This window comes from Pleurodeles waltl, chromosome 12, assembly GCF_031143425.1.
Source record: "Pleurodeles waltl isolate 20211129_DDA chromosome 12, aPleWal1.hap1.20221129, whole genome shotgun sequence".
Taxonomy (NCBI): domain Eukaryota; kingdom Metazoa; phylum Chordata; class Amphibia; order Caudata; family Salamandridae; genus Pleurodeles; species Pleurodeles waltl.
Genome location: NC_090451.1, coordinates 667,872,437 through 667,892,054, shown reverse-complemented (window position 1 = coordinate 667,892,054; position 19,618 = coordinate 667,872,437). Strand labels below are relative to the sequence as shown.

The 19,618-nt window shown below is 43.8% G+C and overlaps 1 protein-coding gene across 2 annotated transcripts in view; it reads left to right on the top strand.

Moving 5' to 3' along the window:
• The window catches only part of BNIPL (BCL2 interacting protein like), an 85,716-nt gene that overhangs the window by 13,279 nt on the left and 52,819 nt on the right, over positions 1-19,618 (top strand). Inside the window, exons 1-3 of one of the 2 annotated variants that reach the window (XM_069218512.1) lie at positions 10,102-10,253; positions 16,188-16,295; positions 16,511-16,572. In XM_069218512.1, coding sequence (XP_069074613.1) covers positions 16,255-16,295; positions 16,511-16,572 — 103 coding nt within the window. In that variant the 5' untranslated portion in view covers positions 10,102-10,253; positions 16,188-16,254. Of the gene's footprint in view, positions 1-10,101; positions 10,254-16,187; positions 16,296-16,510; positions 16,573-19,618 lie in introns of those variants that run through there. The other variant, XM_069218511.1, reaches the window with a different exon arrangement.

Here is a 19,618-nt window from a genome sequence, read left to right as displayed (position 1 = left end):
GGGTACTGTCTTGCGTGGGGAGGCAAGCTCTTACCTCCACCAAAGTTGGACAGTTGGACGTGAGCACCGTTGGGACTACTTCAGTCCACCACCCGTGATGCAGGATCGACTCATTCAGCAAGAGAGAGGGGATCCACAATGGCTGTCGTCGTTGCAGTAGGTGCCTGCTGAAGCAGGGGAGTGACTCCTTCACCCAGAGGGAGGTTCCTTCGCTCTTCTGGTGCAGGCTGAAGATGGGCTGTCCTCAGAGGAGGCACGACCGGGAAACAGTTGCAGTTGCTGGCAGGAGCTGAAGATACAATGTTGCAGCAGGCATCTTTCTTCTTTGTTGCAGTTTGTAGAGTTCCTGGAGGGTACATATGAAGTTTCTTCAGCGAGAAGTTGAAGTGGAGGATGCAGAGGATTCCTGCTGCAGTCTTGCAATCCTAATCTGATGAACCACCCAAAGGAGAGACCCTAAATAGCCCAAAAAAGGGGATTAGTCAGCTAACCAGGTAAGCACCTGTCGGGGAGGGCTTTGACGTCCCCTGCTGCACTGGCCACTCAGATGCTCCCAGAGTTCCCTGCCAACTTGGAATCCAAGATGGCAAAACCCAGGGGCTCTCTGGAGGAGCTCTGAGCACCACCCCTGGGGTGGTGATGGACAGGGGAGTGGCCATTCCCCTATCCTTTGTCCAGTTTCACGCCAAAGCAGGGACTGGGGACCCCTGAACAGGTGTAGACTAGATTATGCAAGGAGGGCACCAAATGTGCCCTTCAAAAGCGTTTCTAGTGACTTGGGGAGGCTACTCCTCCCAAGCCTGTAACACCTATTTCCAAAGGGAGGGGGTGTGACACCCCTCTCCCAAAGGAAATTCTTTTTCTGCCTTCCTGGGCTTGAGCTTTTCAAGAAACAGGAGGGCAGAAACCAGTCCGTGAGGTGGCAGCAGCAGGGGCTGCCGGGAAAACCTCAGAGGGCTGAAACAGCAGTACTTGGGGTCCTCTAAGGAGCCCCCAGAGTGTGTGGGATCATACATCCCATGCATGCAAAAGCATGGGGGTATGATTCCTACATGTTTGATACCAAACATGCCTATGTTTGGAGTTACCATTATGTAGCTGGACATTGGTAGTGACCTATGTCCAGTACACGCGTTAAATGGTGTTCCGCACTCACAAAGTCTGGGTAAATGGTCCTGGAGTTCGTGGGGGCACCTCTGCTAGTGCAGGGGTGCCCTCACACATAGGTACGTTGCATACTGCCCTCAGGGCTGGAAGGCCTGCCTTAGGGGTGACTTATAGGTGACCTGGTGCAGTGTAAATGGCAGTGAAAGGGTGCTTGCACCTTTTCACGCAGGCTGCAATGGTAGTCCTGCAGAAGCCTTTGCATGGGCCCCCAGTGGGTGGCAAAATATATACTGCAGGCCTTAGGGATCCCCTGGAACCCCAATGCCCTGGGTAACTAAGTACCATATACTAGGGACTTATAAGGGGGCACCAGCATACCAATTTTGGGTGAAATACTGAGTATGTAACCACCAAATTTAGAGGAGAGAGATATAACTACTGGGGTCCTACACACAGTCAAACACACTGACAAACAGGCCAAAAGTGGGAGTAACCAAGCATTTACAGTTTCAGTATATTTTGCAGTGTTTAATTCTCTCTCCTAAACCAGGGCAATTGTAAAGATATTTGTTTTGGCCTTTCGAGAGGTTAGCGAAGCATATACGCTAATTTACCTGTTAAATAAGTTCACTTGCAGTTTTTTCTCTTCTCTTAGTGAACCTGAACTTGAAAGTATTCAAAATTGTTAGAAATTGGCTTATTATTTGTGATGGGTAAGTACCCACCTCCAGGAATAATCACAACACTTGTTGGGGTGAACCTTGAAAGTCAAAAAATTAATGTGTGCTCCACCCTTCGGTAGCTATGGCACAGAGCACACAGGCTTAACTTAGGGCAATGTGTAATTTATTTATGCAGTATCAAAACAGTTATAAAGTCCAAATGCAAAAACATAAAAATACCAAACTGAATTGGACAAACAGGGTAAAATTTAGTGAACAAAATTACACCAGTATGACAAAAATCCAATAAGTGAAATCCGAGATATCCATTTTTAAAATGGTAAGTGGAAACAGTGTCAAGAAAAAGTATAGCGCTAACAGTCAGTGGTAATGTCTCTGCGATGGAGTGCTGTTCAGATACACCAACAAGGTTTGTCCCCATCAGAGATTTTACCTGCTTAAGCTTTTAGGACCCAACCACAACAGGAGGCCTCCAGGACCCCAGCGAACGCATTTAGAAACTCACAAGGTGCCAGGCAGAGGCCAACAGCTAGGTCCTGTTTAGGTCCAATTGCTACTGGTCAGCTGGGTACTTCCAGGAAAAGGCCTTGTGCAACATGTTGTCTCCCTGTCAGCACACAGGGGGTCAGCCAATTGACCCATGGGGTTCACTTCTTTGTCCTGGGCACAAGAGGGATCAGGCCCATTGCTTCATGGCTGATCCCAGGTCACTGATAGCAAGGTCCAGCCTTACTGTGATATTACGCAGATCCAAAAAGTGATCTGAAGTTGGTGCCTGGAGGTGCCACATTTATACTTGGCACTAGATAGTGGTTAGAAATGACTCCTCTCGCTTCTCCAACCAATGTTCTCAGGCCCTGACCTACCTACTTTTGCAGTACCTCCTGTATGTCTTTGTACAAACAGGGCCAAAACTGGCTTGTGTCCGGGCATTTTTTCAATATATGAAAGCCTTTGGACATACCAAACCTGGTGGTATGAGTGAGAAACGTAGGATGGTACATCCAGTGTTTCTCTGTGTCGAAAACTAAAATCAAGTTTAAGGCATGTATAGTACACACAACAAACCCAGAGACCGAAGTCTGGCAAGACAGATGTTGGGTCTTCCAGCATCCAAACAGTGACTACACATGAAGTGTCTTGGCATCCTCTTCTCTCCTGTTCAAGTGCATCCCAAGTGTTACATGTGGCTCACAGAACTGTCAAGCAGGATCTGACACTGTTATTAAAAGAAGGTACACAGCCACCACCTTTCATATTCTGTTAAACTCTGAATAGTCCTTTCTGCTTATTCAGGTCAGCCTATTGTTTGCTCGTGGGAGCCATTCAACACCTCTTTCACACTTACGCAGGTCTAATTACTGTCTGGGAGCTGGCAGATGCATATGCTAATTATCCTTCTGGCAGTTCATGTTGGTAACGGTCCACTTTCTAAAACTTCCTGTTTCTTATTTTTTTTAATTAAAAATCAGACTTCACCATTGAATTGGATTTTTAAAATACTTGTTTAGTCATTTTTCTAACTGGTCCAATTCTTGAGATACTATATTATTATTTCACGCTGTACTCTGATTTTCTACATCGGAGAGATTGGCCTGTCACTATAAAAATTGCTTTTAGGGCACTGTCAGTGTAGGCACATAGGGCCTCATTATGAGTTTGGTGGGCGGCAAAGCCCGTCAGCCAAACTCTTTGGTGCGGAAGTCCGCCACTCCGGTCTTCTGCCTGCTGGCCCTATTAAGAGTTTCCCGCTGGGCCAGAGGGCGGAAACAGCACCCGTCGAGTTTTCACTGCCTGTAAATCAGGCACTGAAAAGCGCAAAGGTGCTCTCCATGAGGACCTCTGCACTGCCCATGCCAAGAGCATGGGCAGGGTAGAGGCCACCATGGGGCCCCTGGCACTCCACCTCCGCCAGCCTTTGCATGGCAGTGGAACCGCCATGCAAAAGCTGGCAGACACGGGAGTCATAATCCCCAGGGCAGCGCTGCTTGCAGTGCTGCCCGGGCAGATTAAGACCGCCGGCCGGCCTAAAAGTAGTAGTGCCGGCAGTCTGACAGTGGCGCTTTCGCCACGGCCGTAATGTGGAGGTTGGACTACCACTTTGGCTGCGGTCCAACCGCCACACTCATAATGAGGGCCATAGTAACATTAATTTTCTAAATGTCCTAGGTTTAAATACTGTTTAGTCTATTGGGTAGGCTACAAGGTTTGCACAGGGATGACATATTGATACTTTATAGGGAGATTTCTACCTGTCAAAAGGGGTTATTTTAACACATCACAAGCCATTATTTCCTTACTTGTGGATGGCACACTAGGTGCTGCAGTCCATTTGTGACATTTAACTCTTCATGCCGCTGGTGTATTTCCACACCATATACTATTGTCTTATAGAAAAGTTAAATACAGCAATCAGGGATTAGCCTATTCCTACATGTTTTAGGGATCAGAGTATATACACTGGGCGCCGGCTAGCTGGGCCTCTGTGTGCAGGGTTTAAAAACCAGTAATTAAATTATAAAAAATGGGAGTGACCAGGCAAAAGGGCCATCTGCTCACATCACTGACACACTATGATCACGGGTACTGGCTTCTCCAGCACTGTCCAAAATGGTTCACTTTTGCTCCTGCCACCAGTTCAGCTAGATCTTAACCACAAGACCCCAGGTATCCATACCCTCTTCTAAGTCTTCATTCTCTACATGAAGCCCATCAGAGCCTTACAGACAACAGAATCAAGTTCCATCAGTAAGCCAATACCACCCAACTAGTAATGTCTCCTCGGTCTATGACATTCACGGCTCAGAATCTATCTGAAGCTAATGTAGAATTGGCTGTCAAGTATACATATGAAGCTTCATCTAATAAAGATAGGCTTATCCTGTTCGCCAACAGCTCCAAATAGCTACAGTTACAAGGCTGGCTATCTGACATTAACCTAGACAGCTACACACCACAGCACGTCTCAACGAGGGTTTGAAGAAATATGATCATTTCACCCCAATGCAGAAGGAATTACACTGCCCTGAATCATAATCACGGCTAGAGGCATTAATAATAAGGCCACCACAATAGCCAGACATGACCAAAAACCTAAGCACATCATGCAAAATGCCATACCAGAAGCCATGGCATTGCATGACTGAAAAATAAAATAAAACAAAAAAAATAAAATAAAATAAAATAGGCATTCTCCATCGACATTCCCAGGTCATAGATCAGCATCCTCACCGTCAGACTTACTCAATCCTCCGCAATAAAAAAAAAAAAAGCTGAAAATCAATCTCATCATAGAACACTATCCCTTCCCATACAAAAGCTAATACCTGCCTTTCAAAAACATTAATGGATCAAACCCTGAGGACATGCGCATTGTTCAGCACTCCGTTGCTTACCAGCTGGAAACAGATCTACATACATACAGTATAAATGTGGGCAACAGGTTACAAAGCACACACCTTACTAATATAAGGTGCTGGGCTTCACTTTTGGTGTTTCGTGCATTCTGTTCTCCTTACTTAGAGGAATTTCCTGCACACAAAAAAAAATTAGGGTCATCGCCTGGGGTTTCATCGAAGGGATCTGGGGTGTTCAGAAAAATCACCTTTTACAATCAAGTATGGACTGATTAGTCCTTACACTTTGATATTCTAATGGCTTGTCAGTCTTGCACCATATAGTTATTTATTTGGCCTTCGTATAGAAAGGACATGGTCCAAAGGTCTAGAATGCGGACTGGGACTAGTATATTTTAATATAATTACTCAATCTGTGAACAAGGCAGAGGTTATGAACTAACTGCAAAGTGTACAATATATGTATATGTTACAGAACATTGGTTCAGAAGTAGTTTAAGACCGTAGGAGAGAGAAAGAAATGAATTAACTTTGCAGGAAGTCAGAAGGAGTGAAAAAAAGTTGATTTGGAGTAGTTCTACAGGTGTAATCAGGAGTAGATAAATTGAGATGACATATAAACATACCTCGTGTCCATGCAGCCCATGGTTAATGGTTTTCGATTTCACCCCAGATCGTTTCATAAGCAAAGGGTGTGGGGTCCGGGTATTCTACATGAAGACTTTCTACTACACTGAATTTGTCCTTGATGTAGCTAAAATGGGATTGGAAGCTAAGACTGATTTGTTAAATGTTGTGTCTATGTTATATGTTATCAGCATTCGTATAGTCTTTCCTGACATTTGTATGACATTGTAGTCCTTCCAAAACTTAGGCAGTCTTACTTACGCATGGTTCTTGGATTTCTCTTTGACTGGACGTGTGCTGTGGAGCCGAGCCATGTTTGTCAGCACAATGATGATCAGATCGTCTGATTTGTCGAAGTATTGCTAACGGCTGACCTTCTATATGTATGGATGCACGCGCCCCGGGGACACAGCTGCTTAATCCGCGCGTTTGTCAGATAGCAAGGCAGAACTGTTAATGTTGCCGAAAAGTATCATTGTTATGGTGTGACATTGCTACATCCGATTGTGAGTCGTCATTGAGCTGAAGCGTTGCCCTTGACGTCTGCATCCATGCGAGTCAACTCCTTGTCTGATGCCACCCTCAGTGTTGGAACATGTCTTCTGATTGGTGCAAGGAGCAGCCGAAAGGAGTTCATACCGCAAGCTCCATCACTGTACCTGCCCCCGGCTCAAGGTAACTCACCAAAAATCCAGTTACAGAACAAAAATAGGCCAAAGAACAAAGGGCGAGGCTGCAGTAGGGCAAGCCTGAGCAGTTTCACTTCTGCAGAAAGCACACCCTCGGCAGGCTGTCTGTATAGTAACCATTTTAGAACATTCTCAGGCCTTATCTCTCATTTCTCATCCATCACTCCTCAATAGTCAGTCCTTATCATACATTCCTCATCAGTTACTACTTACACCTCCTCCTCCCTTTCTCGTCCTCTCTCATCCCGTTCTTATCAACTCTCATTCATCCTCCGTTCGTCACTCTCCTCCCTCACTCCTCATGTTTTTCCTCAATCCTCATTTGTCATCCCTCAATCGTGACTCATCATCCCTCAACTTCACCTCAGATTCCTCACTCCTCATCCCTAATGCATCATGGCCGAGTCTTCATCATTCGTTCTGCTCTCCGCATCCCTCAATTTTCACCCCACATCCTTAATCTTTAATTTCTCATCCCTCACTCCTTATTCCTCATACCTCACCCATCGGTTGTCACTCCTTTGCCCCTCACGCCTCCTACCTCACACTTCACCCCTAATTCCACGCTCTTCATCCCTCACTCATCAGCCCTCATTCTTGAGCTCTGATCAGCAGTCGCACATGACAACTGTTATGAATTAAATGGCTAAGTGATGACGTCATAAAATATATACAACAATGTCCATTGTGGGACCTACTTACCTCTCAATATTTGCTCTCACGCCTCCTGTCATCAACTCACAAATCCCTAGTCATTGCCATACCCAGTTCTAGTAACTAGGGTATGAACATCTGTGACAGGATTAGTAGACCCGATGGTTCATAATTTGAAATTGCTGCTAATTAATTATTATACATGTGGTTGATATTCTGTACCTCTCAACTGAAAACAACCATCTTTATCCGAGACCTTAAGACTCTTTTACCTGCACCAAGAGGTTTCAGCTGACTATGAGGCTAGAGAGTTTTTGTTTTTTTAATCAAAGGACCATTAAACAAATTTCCCGAAAAATTGAGTTATGACACTGGTTGCCAATGAAGTGAGCAATGAAAACAATACTATTCAGAAAAGAATCCCGCGTTTTATAGATATGTTAGTCATAGTGAACTCACGTATATGTTTAAAGTTTCAGGTATGAAGTGATCTGTAAGGTTTGGCTCGGATCAGGATAACTTGGTACCTGTAAATGTGGAGGTAATTTGTCAAAGCCTTGCAGTGCCCAGTTAAATATTCTCAGAAAATGAATCATTGCTGTCCTCGTGTACCTCTCTGTTTATCATCATTATAATTGTTGTTGTTCTTACTTGCCCTCTGCAATTGCTCAGTACCGTTAAAGTATTGACCAAACTGTCCTTAAGTTGTGATACTGTGCAGCTTCATCCATCCTCACGTGAAGCTAAGCCCCCAAATGGTTGCGACCAAGCCCATGCTGAGGGTAAGCAGCTACTCCCAATGGGCTTGCCATCTCCTTTGGTAACTCCACCCAGCCCCTCCTTGCAATGTCTTTCTCTTGTAGCGCCGTTGCTAGTTAGAGTCAGGAGCTGAATTATTTGGTAGCAGAGTGTGAACCCAATTTTTACATGAAAGCTAAAAGATGCTTTTCGGAAATGTTCTGTTTCGAGTAAGCATGAAAGTTTTATGTACAGTTCCCTGATCTGAGTGAAAGGGGTAGGGAAGATCTCAGTGTGCATGAGGTCGATGTAAAGAAACGATAAAGTGGGTGATATTGAGAACATCATAGGTAGGTCTGTTGATATATTTAAGGACCTACTTCTGAAAAATGTTCTTCTGGTAAATGTTCTATAACAGCGGTTCCCGACCTTTATGAAGTCTGTGGACCCCCACTTTATCATTACTGGAACCCAGGGACATCCACTGAATCATAATTGGAATCCAGGGACCCCCGACTGAGTCTTTACTGAAAGCTAAGGACTTAATCTGTTAATAGTATTTCATTTTCTAAGCAGTCGCAGACCCCCTGAGGAGGCTTAGTGGACCCCCAGGGGTTCCCAGACCACAGGTTGCAAACCACTGTTCTATAACATTGTATGATTTTAATTAATATATTATTCGGTGGTCAAATAGTTGTATTTGTGAATTTCTCAGTCCTGGATGTGCGATCTAGGGTGTGTGACATGAGTTAGTCTTCTGGTGTTGAGTGGAAGTTGTCTCGCCCATAATCAAGATTTTTCTTCTGCATGAAATGAATATGGCATATGTATGGATGTATATGTTTTATTCACCTGCTTACGAAGGACCCAAATTGCTGGGTGTTGTGATGTGATTACCCACTATCCTGGTTTCAAGCACCAACACACAATTGCATCGGAACACTGTTCAGGTTCTTACATTTGTTTGCTATTAAACAACAAAAACATGTCTTAAAGGCATTAACCATAACTAGAGTACAATGGGTAAATTCCATTGAGTGAGGAAAAAAATCATAACAACTAGGCCTTTTCGGTGTTTTCCTTCTACAAAGTGTTTCTAACATGGACGAGTCATTAATTGGTGTTTTCACAAGTAACTTTACTGTTGTGAAAAGACCTATGTACTTTATTAATTTAATAATAATGTGTTATTCGGAAATATTTATTTTCATCAGCATGAATCATTTATTTCATGACAGTGATACTAATAACGTTATATTTAACACATGTTCTAATAAAAGCAGATTCAGGCTTTTATTAATGAAATGGCAAAGCCATGTTTTTACTACAGTACAACTCAAGTGGCTTTGGAATACAAGGCTTAAGGCCTCAGAGATTCTGTTCTAGAATCACTTTACAAAACAAATCAGGAGCGATTGTACATCACGGACATATTTAATCCCTTGTGCTACGGGTAAGTAACTTTGGGCTTGATTTAGAGTTTGGGGGAGGGGGATTACTCTGTCACAAACATGAAGGATATCCCGTCCACCGTAACACGATCCCATTATAGCCTATGGAGAGCATAATAGGGCGGACAGGATATCCGCCCGCCAGACTCGAAATCAGACCCTTTGTTTATATCTAATACACATTAAAAAAAACAGCAAGGTATAAACCATAAATGTTGATGTTAAGTATGTAATATGCTTATTACTACCATTGTTGAGGGAAGGAGGGGGCATCATGACACACTCAAGGAAGGCTTCGCCTCTCGTGAGTCATGGCCCTTCCCCAGAAGTAGTACTCGAGGAGTGCCTTGCATCCTCCCGAGCTTCCGTTGCCAGGCAGGGCACTTATCACCTTGTTTGGTATTATAATAAAAGCAACATTAAGCCACAGTGACCCAGTGTTTTAAATGAAAATATAGAAGTGTTGGTACTCACTCTAAAGAGTACCTGTTAATTCCTGAGAAGTGCAGATACTCACTCTGCAGAGTACCTGTCTGCTCTTGACAAGTGCAGGTGCTCTCTCATTACATGTTCTGCAGCAGCGTTGGGTAAGGTCAGGGTCTGTACCTTTCAAACTAAAGAAGTACAGGTGCTCAGCGCCGGACAGCACGTGCCCAGTGCCTCCGTGACCCTTAACCCCACCCTTTACTTCTAGCACAGCGTGGCTGCTCGCGCCCTGCTCCATGCAGACCAGCTCGTGCAGGCCTCGCGCCGCCTCTTATCGAAAATGTAAACACGGCCAGCCTTCCGCCTCATTGTGAGCTCCTAGGGAAACTCGAAATGTTAGGGTGTGCCTACCGACCGCGGCCCTACCCTGCCTCCCGGGGACGGAGCTGTTGTCAGGAGGCCCCGCCGCTGCAAAGGATTCCCAGGACGGGCGAGGTCTACCAATAAAAAATACAAATTCAGGTAAAGTTCTACTTTTTACCGGGCTCTGGGGCAGATGCTGTTTTTCACCGTGGCTGTTCTGGTGTTTGCACTGGGCTAGGTGTAAGGTTATTGAAGGAGACAACGCCTCCGCTGCCAAAGGAAACTGTTCCATGTGCAGTGAGTACCCGGGTGCCACGGGCCCTATCGCACCTAAGGGGATAGTGTCCCACTCTTCCGAATTAGTTGTAAAAACATCCATAATCGGGGTGCAGCGGGGCCCTCGCAACACTGCACCTGCTGCACTTTTGACAGGCACGACCTCGTATATGGTTTCGATTTCAAAAGGCAGTGTCGAGGATCTCTGAGAGGAAAAAAAAGTACCCCAAATATGCTCCCCCGAAAGTTGTGCTTATTTGAAATTCCCCTGCTGATGTAGAGGGGACGTTATTAATGCTCAGTGCTTGTATGGGCTGTGGAGTGTAATAATTGTGATTAAAGTATAATAATTACTGTTGCATTCTGGCAGCACCTTGCTGCCTTCACATCTTCCGAATCAGACAGCTGCTAAAAGGACCAAAACCCTCTTTTTACACGTGTGATGCCAACCGAGTCTCTATTTACATTTCTTTCTGTTACCCAAACACCTAGTTTTTTTTTTTTTTTTTTTTTAATTAACGTTGCTTGCCCTTTTACGTCCTTCGCGCGGTGTCTGCTTATGACCAGTGTCCTTTGGTTGTGTTGGTGCTCTGCTGTTTCCTGTGTACGTGAGGATTGCGCCGCAGACTGCTGGTACCAAACCTTTGCCAATAGTGAACAGCCACACGCATAAAGTTACCAGATACGTTCAGGCCATCTTGGCACCGTGATCCAGTCCTGCGCTTTCCTTTCGTCATTCACTGTCTTTTGGTTTCCTAGGAGAATCCAAGCTGAAATGCACAGAGACTACACTGCCCAGAATGCACCTTGTTGTTAAAGCCCACTTCTATAAAATGCCGTCCCAGATGACAGTCATCTGATAACCTTTCAGATCTAGGTCTCATCCAAATTGTGTGCCTCAGCATACAGTTGAAGTCACTTTGTTGTCCTGTACACGAGGGAGGGCGCACTTGATCCCAGAAAAACGCACAGGTTCTGCTCCTAAGTAGCATATCCATGCTCCAAAAGCAAGATTTCTGGTATTTGATTTTCGTGGGTGTCAAATCTCCAACTGACCTTGAACATGCCCAACTTCAGGCATTAAGCGGGACATTCCCTTTACTAAACTGACCTTTCTGATCACACATTTATGGGCCTCTTAATACAAAGTTGGACCTGGCTGGTGGAAGACTTCCAATATCCAATTCTTCAACAATCTGTAAAAAAAAAAAAAAAAATGTGGCAGGAGGTACACATACTGATACGGGGCCTTCTCCGATCTGAGGTCAACTTCTCTTTCTCATGCGCACTCAACAAAAAGTTGAAGGGTGCACAATCTTCTTTTGTTTGTACCCCGAGATGACGCATCCTTACTGGGCACAGTTGTGAGCAATCTGGATTGCCTTAAAGGAGGGTAATTTATCTTGGAAAACATTTAACAAGCAACTTGGACACAGTTTTGTTGGTCGATTGATGCCCTCTCCTGTTGTCCCATTCAAGTGTTTTTCACCTATGGCAGCATAATCAGTGTTGGCACTGTACTGTCCACAGGTCAAAATATTACTCCCTCCAGAATGAATCCTTTCTGCATCCTTGTCTCCTTTACCAGAGCTAAGGCAGCATAAACTGCTTTCAAGAGAAATGCCCACATTTCAGTCAACTGCAAGCAGCCATTTGGCCTTCCCCGCATGCTTTCCGTAGACTCTACTTTTCAAATACAACATTCTACAGCAGTTTGGACTGAAGGCCCTCGGAAAGTCTTCAAAATGTCCTTATATCATCTTCCCACTTGCATAATCCTCCCTGTGGGCGGAGCTCGAAGTCACTAAAGGAAAGTTACTCACATTTGTAGAAACGCCTGTACTCTCTATCCCAAAAGTTCTCTCTTAATAACGATCCACCATTGCTCCCTTTCCGTCTGGCTCATTGCAATAACTACTGGTGGCTGGAGGGACAGAAAGTTGGGGTCTGAAGGAAAGCGGATCATGGGGTCCAGGTAGGTGGGACCTGCATGCCCCCTGTGGTCTTGCATTGTCATGGAGGCCACATGTGCTTTCTACTTGTTACAAAAGGATATTTATTCTTATCTTCAATGGTATAACCGCTGACAGCTTAAACGTTGCTGCTCTTAAACCCAGAATTGAATGAGTCTGAAGATGTCTTAGACTATCTTCTATAACTGAGCCAAGATATTAAAAATTTGAGTGTAATACTGGTTGACAGAACTGGGAAGATATATGTTAATGAAAAATGCGACGCATGATCAGATGGTTTCAGTTTTATGTGCGTAGATGAGGATTGGAACTTGGTTTCTTATGGGTCATATGTAAGAACACATTTTCCCATTGACACAGAATGGGAAAAACCCTTTGCTACATCTGGCCCTTAGTTCCAAAGTCAGCAGCTCTAGCCACAAGGCTACATCTCCTCTACAAATATGGCTGTAGTTTTCATTTGGCAGTCAGTCAAAAGTACTTTAGTCGGTTCAACAGAGCCATACAAATGACGAGCATAACATAACTATACATAAATCAACTAAAAAAATATAAATATTAATATCAAGTTAAAACAGTCAATACAAAAAGCTAATATTTGCAAATTCGGATGAAACCAAGTATACAATTTAGCACAGCATAAACAGTCGCTTCACATCCCAAATCATGCAAATGTAAATCTGCTGACAGAGTGCTGCCTGAAGCCAAAAGCACAGGGTGAAAAAACCTTCTCCCAGGTACACTAGGATATAAATTACAAAAGAGAATAAAGTGCAGTGTGCTTTGAGGAGAATGACTGTCACAAGTGCATGGCAGAATTTTTGAAAACCAGGTACCTTGAGTAGGGAATGCAACAAAAAAAATGTACATACTTCATCTGCATCTGGACAATAGAAATCGATGCTACTCTGAGGAAAGTGTTGTAAGATACAGCACAGGATAGAGCGACTGCAACGAGAAAGTCACAAGACCCCCAGATACTTTACTGCTCATACTGGATTCAGAAACATGGTGCCAGTATAACTCCTTAATTCTGTCTTTTGCGGTGGCGGGAAGAGAATTGGGAGCATGGAAAAATTCCCCAACTCCTAGGCTCTAAAATAAAGTGCTAACATAACTAAGCCAATGAATATCCATAGCCTGGGCCAGTGCAAAACAATCTGTAATCACTGCTATACAAAACTGAGCTTCAGAATTCTTCCATACTCTAAGCCAGAGCAGTAGGGGCTGCACTTCTATATAATCAGTTATACACCTGAAGTCAACATCTTTATGACAGAAAGCAGGCGGGTTAGATTGCGGGACCACTAACAGGCGCCTCAGAAATGTGTTCCCCACTACCTGGAGGCACCTGCTATTACTATAGCCATAAACCCCGGCTCCACATGACTCAATAGGAGAGCATTTGCAATTTAAAACAGCCATCATTTCCTTCACCGGCTTGTGACCCAGTTTCTTTGAGAATCTAAAAACAGCATCTACAGCTCTTTGAAATTGTAAAACACGGACACTCATTAAAAAATTCCAATTAGTTTTCATTGTTTATTTTGCCAAGGGCATTAGAAATGGCAATTATTTTGATATTTATTTAACATCTGAAATGTATATGACATATCAGGACTACGTGATGCTTCACTTGACGTTGCAGAGGGGGAGTAGGGGTATTATAACTATAGTCAGCTACTCAGCACCAACCTACTCACAGGGCAGAAGGATAGTGTGTGCGTACACAAAAAAGCATTGGCAAAATCCATTGGCACTCACTGCTTTTGCCAATGGTTTTTACAATGCTGTATAACTTATTTGATGCCGATCTCATGGCTAAAGAAAAAAATAGAAAAAGGCGCTAAGGATGCATCATTTTGACAGAGAGCATATGCATGATCCTACAAAATGGCACAGGCACCTGGTGTTTCTTTTTATTTACTGAATGAAGATGGATTATAAAAAAAAAACACACAAAACCTTTTTTTTTTTTTTTAAATCCTCAAATGGAGCAGCTGGTAAGCTCTCAGTAATCCTACAATAGATCTTTCCAACCGAGTAACTGTGTTGTCTGATAGGCTCAGCCTAAGCAATGAAAGGGGGTAATTGAACATGGTGACATTTGCAAGGCAGAGATGCTCTCAAATGAGTAAATGATGCTAAATGAGCAAGAACAGAAGTTGGTGACATGAATAGTAGCTATGTATCTATTTTACCTGGAAGGTTACTGCATACTGCTGTAATAACCCCATGGGAAATACCAATGCCACACAGAGCAGTTTTTCCATTCTTCGTATTATCTGTTGATTCCAAGTTGAGGATGGTCAGAATGGGGTATAACATGCTCTTAAATATGAATCCATGGTTTCCAACTTCCCTTAATGTTGTTGTTGGTGGGACCTCAACTTCCTTTAGCCATATGGCGGTAGGCTGGTATTTTTGCCATAGTCTGCAAGTCATAATCTCTGTCTTTGTGATATTGAGCTTTAGACGGTTATTCATCATCCATGTGTTTCTGGCACGAAGGCAATCGGCAGGTTTTAGATTGCAGACGTTTTCTGGGCTATCCAGTTTTTAAATTATTTTGGTGTCCTTTTCATAGTTGTACCAGGTGAGGTTGAATGATTTAATCAGGTTTGGTAAGAGGGTAAGGTCGATGTAGAATAGAAAAAGGAATATGATGGACCCCTGAAGGATGCCACAATGTTGTGTGTGAGAAGCTAATGTGAAAGAGGCTAGGTCAACTACACTTTGTGAGATGAGAAGAAATCCATTTTAGACCATTTTCACGTACTCCAAGATCATGGAGTCCTTGTAGTAGTGTGTGATGGTGGATAGAGTCAAATGCAGTTCATAAATCCAGAAGCAACAAGGCAGATTTCTGTTCTTGTCAACTGTGATTTTTAGGTCATCCCGTATCGTTATGATTGCTGACGCTGCACCTCTGCCTGGTCTGAAGCCGGACTGTTGGTCTGACATTAAGTAATTATGTTCTGTACAGTTTGAGAGTTGAGTACACACTGCTCTCAAATTTTGTTCCTTTGCTTAAAAAAAATGTGATTGTGGCACCCCGAACATTATATATAATCTCACAATTATGTTAAATATTGTGTACTCATCATTACAATACGGTAGCAGCAAACAGTACCTTCTCCAAATGTAGGCAAAGACTGAAACTGACTGGTTCTTGTCCTTGTATGAAAATAAATATATCTTGTCAAAAGCATTGCAAGCAAGCCAAACATTTCAAAGTAAGATGGGAAAAGGACATCTTACAGTAAAAGTCCAAAAAACTTGTCCTATTTTTCCTTATGTGTTGGCATACACTGTCATAAATAACATTCCAAACACTACAATGAAGCTCAGATATCCCTTTGCAAAAGATATTTTGTCAAGTGCATTAGGAAAAAGCTGCTGGAGACAACTGATAAGACTGACAAAGCTTCAGCCATCTTGTCACAGGCTTACGCTTCTCCTCTGTATCCGTTTGACACTCACCGAGGGAGGTATGCCCACAGTTTCAGGGTGAGTCCCTACTCAAAGAGACTGACTGTGCAGTGATACCAGAAACCTCCTTGTCAGACTACGGCCTGAGCAGACCTGAGATTGTTCTTTCTAGATATGAGCCAGTCTGTCTCTGCAGACAAAAAATAATGCTGTGGCCTTCGCTGTGAGCATTTATGCCATTTGAAAATCCCATCCATAAACACATTTTAATAGCTCATTCATGTCTATCAACGCAGTGCACAAACGTGTCCGTAAGAACAGCCTCATTACTTTAACACACAAAATCCATGTAGTTTTCAAGGTTTACAACACATGTGTTTCTCACTCCTGCATCTGTGTCTTGGAATTCCAGGAATCGGAAGATTTTCGAAGTGCAAGATCCCCTTGATCCTGGAGCTGACCGATTCCAGGTCCATGACATGGAACTGAAGGAAGAGTGGCAGGATGAGGAGTTTCCCAGGTAAGAACAGAAGCTCATAGGAGGAACCCAAGAATCCGACACACATTAAAGTAGTGCCTGATATCCATTCAAACAAGGCACTGTGAACAAAGCCTAAACAACAATACCAATAGTTGAGGGAAAGTTACATTTTGGAGTTAATTATTAATTCTTCAGATCAATTGCATATATTTAGAGTTTAACTGAAAGAGAATAACTGATTATTGATTTCACAGACCTCTTCCAGAAGCTACATCAGAAGAAGCCGACGAAGACATCCCCGGAGACAACAGGTCAGGTGAGAAGAGGCCTGGGTCTGGCACAAGAAAATAAATGTACTTCAATGGGTTGCAACCCAGTCACTGCTTGATGAAACCTCAGAAAAACGCTCCATATAAAGGAATGCTTTACCTTTTATTGAAAGTATACTAGCTCAAAAAATAAAGTTTGAGAATATATAGACTGGATTGTGCTCTACCCCAGTGTCTCTGATATGGTTAGACAATTGGCAACTACAGTGCAGTGCTACATAGCCAAAAGTTACTTTAAGGGCAGGGAAATCTATTTACCTATGCTTATAAAGAAACTTTGAATTTCAACAGAGATATTTATGTTTTAAAATTATAATATTTGTACTCAGCTGTACATCAATGTACAAGAAAGCACAAAATCCAAATTAAACATTTTTGCTGAAGCCCCGCTACAAAATATAATCAAATGGAAGGCAAAAAGTGCACCTGTTTTTCAGTTACTTAAAATGCTTCACAGTTAAATAGATTGTTTTTTTGTGGCACATTCTGAATTCATTTAAATAAGTTAGAGAGAGGTTTGTAATATGTGCTAGCCCATGCCGACTTTTAACATATAGTCATATTCAATTAATTCCATTATTGTCTTGAATTCTGCATTTTACTGATGTGCCCCTATCGTCAATAAATCTAAAACAACAAAGTTTTTCAAATCTTTGAGGTGAGACCCAGTGGTGTCGGCAGGAAGCTGGTGATAAGACTAGATTAATCAATCAGTACACCACTGAATAATGTTGAGAATGCAGTAGCTGAGAGATGATATTGTCGAATCTGGATGAACACACAAAAATGTGGACAAATCAACAAAAGGCGTAAGGGGTCTTGGGCAAAGCAATATTCATTTTGGAAGTCTGGGAGTGCTCATGCAAAACTTAAACAGGAAATCTAAATCTTTACATAATTATTTTCCGATCAAACTCTTGCTTCTGTAAGTTTACTAGATATGAAAACGTATTTTGAACGGATGTAAACTTACTCTTTTGTACATACATATATATATTTTTTTCTTTACAAATGAACACGCTGCACTCCCGAATGCTTCATATTTCTAAAGTTTTAATGATCAAACATCCACGTCTCGCAGAACGCCGACATGTTTCAACAGCCAAGTCTTGTTCATGGTGTGCGAGTCTTACTTTGTATCATTTTTATATAGTGGCCCAACAAGCCCATTATGGGGCATTTTGGGAACTGTGGTTCTATATACAGAATAACTCGTTTACATGGAAGCCATACTTGTTCTGCATTCTCTGAAAGAATAGAATGTGAGATAATATCAATTGTCCCTAAACATTTAGATAATTAACAGTTTTGGGACACCTGATTTTATCTCATGTTCTATTCTTTCTGAGAATGCATTACAAGTATGCCTGCCCAACTATTATTGGCAAAAAACTTTGGTGCCCAACAACTATTGTATTTGCTTCCAGGTAGCCCAGCGGCCCCCCTCCCCAAGCCGATCTCGGCCGTGGGGACCCCATCCTCTAGGTGCAGCCTAATCATTTTTTTTTTTTAGGGGCTAGTGGGGCCGCGCAGCCCTACCCAGGCTGATCTCTGCTCCGGGGACCCCATCCCCCAGGGCCTGGCCATTTGACCTGGGAGAACCCCAGGGCGCTCAGTCTCAATGTTGGGGATCGTGGGGGGAGCCTGAAGGCACTCATGGTCCCACCTGGCTCCCCACCTCCTGCGGGAGCCAGCATTGCTGTCACAGAGAGCACTGTTTCGTCTGTCTTCCTGCCTGCATCAGTGGTTAGGCAGACAGAGGAAACTTCTGCTCACAGCGAGGGAAAGCTGACTGACAGCTATACCTCGCTGCAAGCAGTGTTCGCTATGACTTGGCAGCAGCTGTTAAAACTGCAGCCAAGCCACAGCAAACAGCTATGTCCCTGGGAGTGGGCACTCCGGGACACGGCAGGAGCTGCCACTGGGGTGGGGGGGTTGTCACCAGGGCCGTCAGTGGCTCCTAAAGGGGGGCCACGTACCCCCCTCCAACAATCTATTTAGCCCTGGGGTGGTGGTGGTCCTTGGGGGCTCGGAGCGGGAGAAGCACGCCCTGCACATGATTACTTAAGTGCCCCGGGGAGGTGGTCCCTGAGGCCAATTACACAAATGCCTTGGGGAGGTGGTGGTCCCTGGGGTTGCAAGGGGGTCACGCGGCCTCCCCGCACATAATTACCTAAATGCCTCATAGAGGTGGTGGTCTCCAGGGCTGCTGGGGGGGCAGCGTGACATCCTGCACACAATTACGCAACTGCCCCAGTGAGGTGGTTGTCCCCGGGGCTGCTGTTGGGGGCAAAGCCTGGTAAGCCCCCCCCCCCTCCCCAACACTCTATTTGATGAAGGCCCTTGGGAGGTGACGGTCCCCAGGGTTGCAGGCAGGGCGAGGCCCGCATTTAATTTCTTATTAGTGATCACTGGGGCTGCAGGGAGGGGGGCAGGCAGGCCATAAAATACCAGCGGCGTAGGGACTTGGCTCACCTAGGGGCCTCAGCATTATCAACTGCAATTTTTGTTTCTTAATTTTTTTTTTTAATTTGCCATTATCTGCGGATCTGCCACCAATTGTAGCGAAAAATGTTTAAAAAATGCTTTTTAGCTCTGGGGTGTCCCTCTGGTGTCCTTACCTTACTTTTTTTGTGGGACTCAGCTGAAGCGGAGTCTCAAGATAGTTGCCAACACTTCCTGGTTGAAGTGTTCGCAGTCAATCAGAGCTCTGAATTTGCCAAGCACGAGCTCCTAAGCTTCGCAAAGTAGTTGCGAAGTGTTCATGACCTCAGATATACAAATTTGTTTTCCCTCTAATATCTTCAAAACTACTGAACGGATTTGCAGGAAATAACCAAAAAGCACAATCTGCGAACCAAAAGCTAGCTTTCTGCCAAATTTCGTGTAATTCCGTCTAGTGGTTCAGGCTGTATTCATGTTCAAAAGTCCTATGGGAATTAACATGGGAAACTTTTTTTGACCAGCCCTTTTTACCAGCCCCCGCTTGAAATATCACCCCGAAACTTTATATGCACAACAAGTATCACTGGC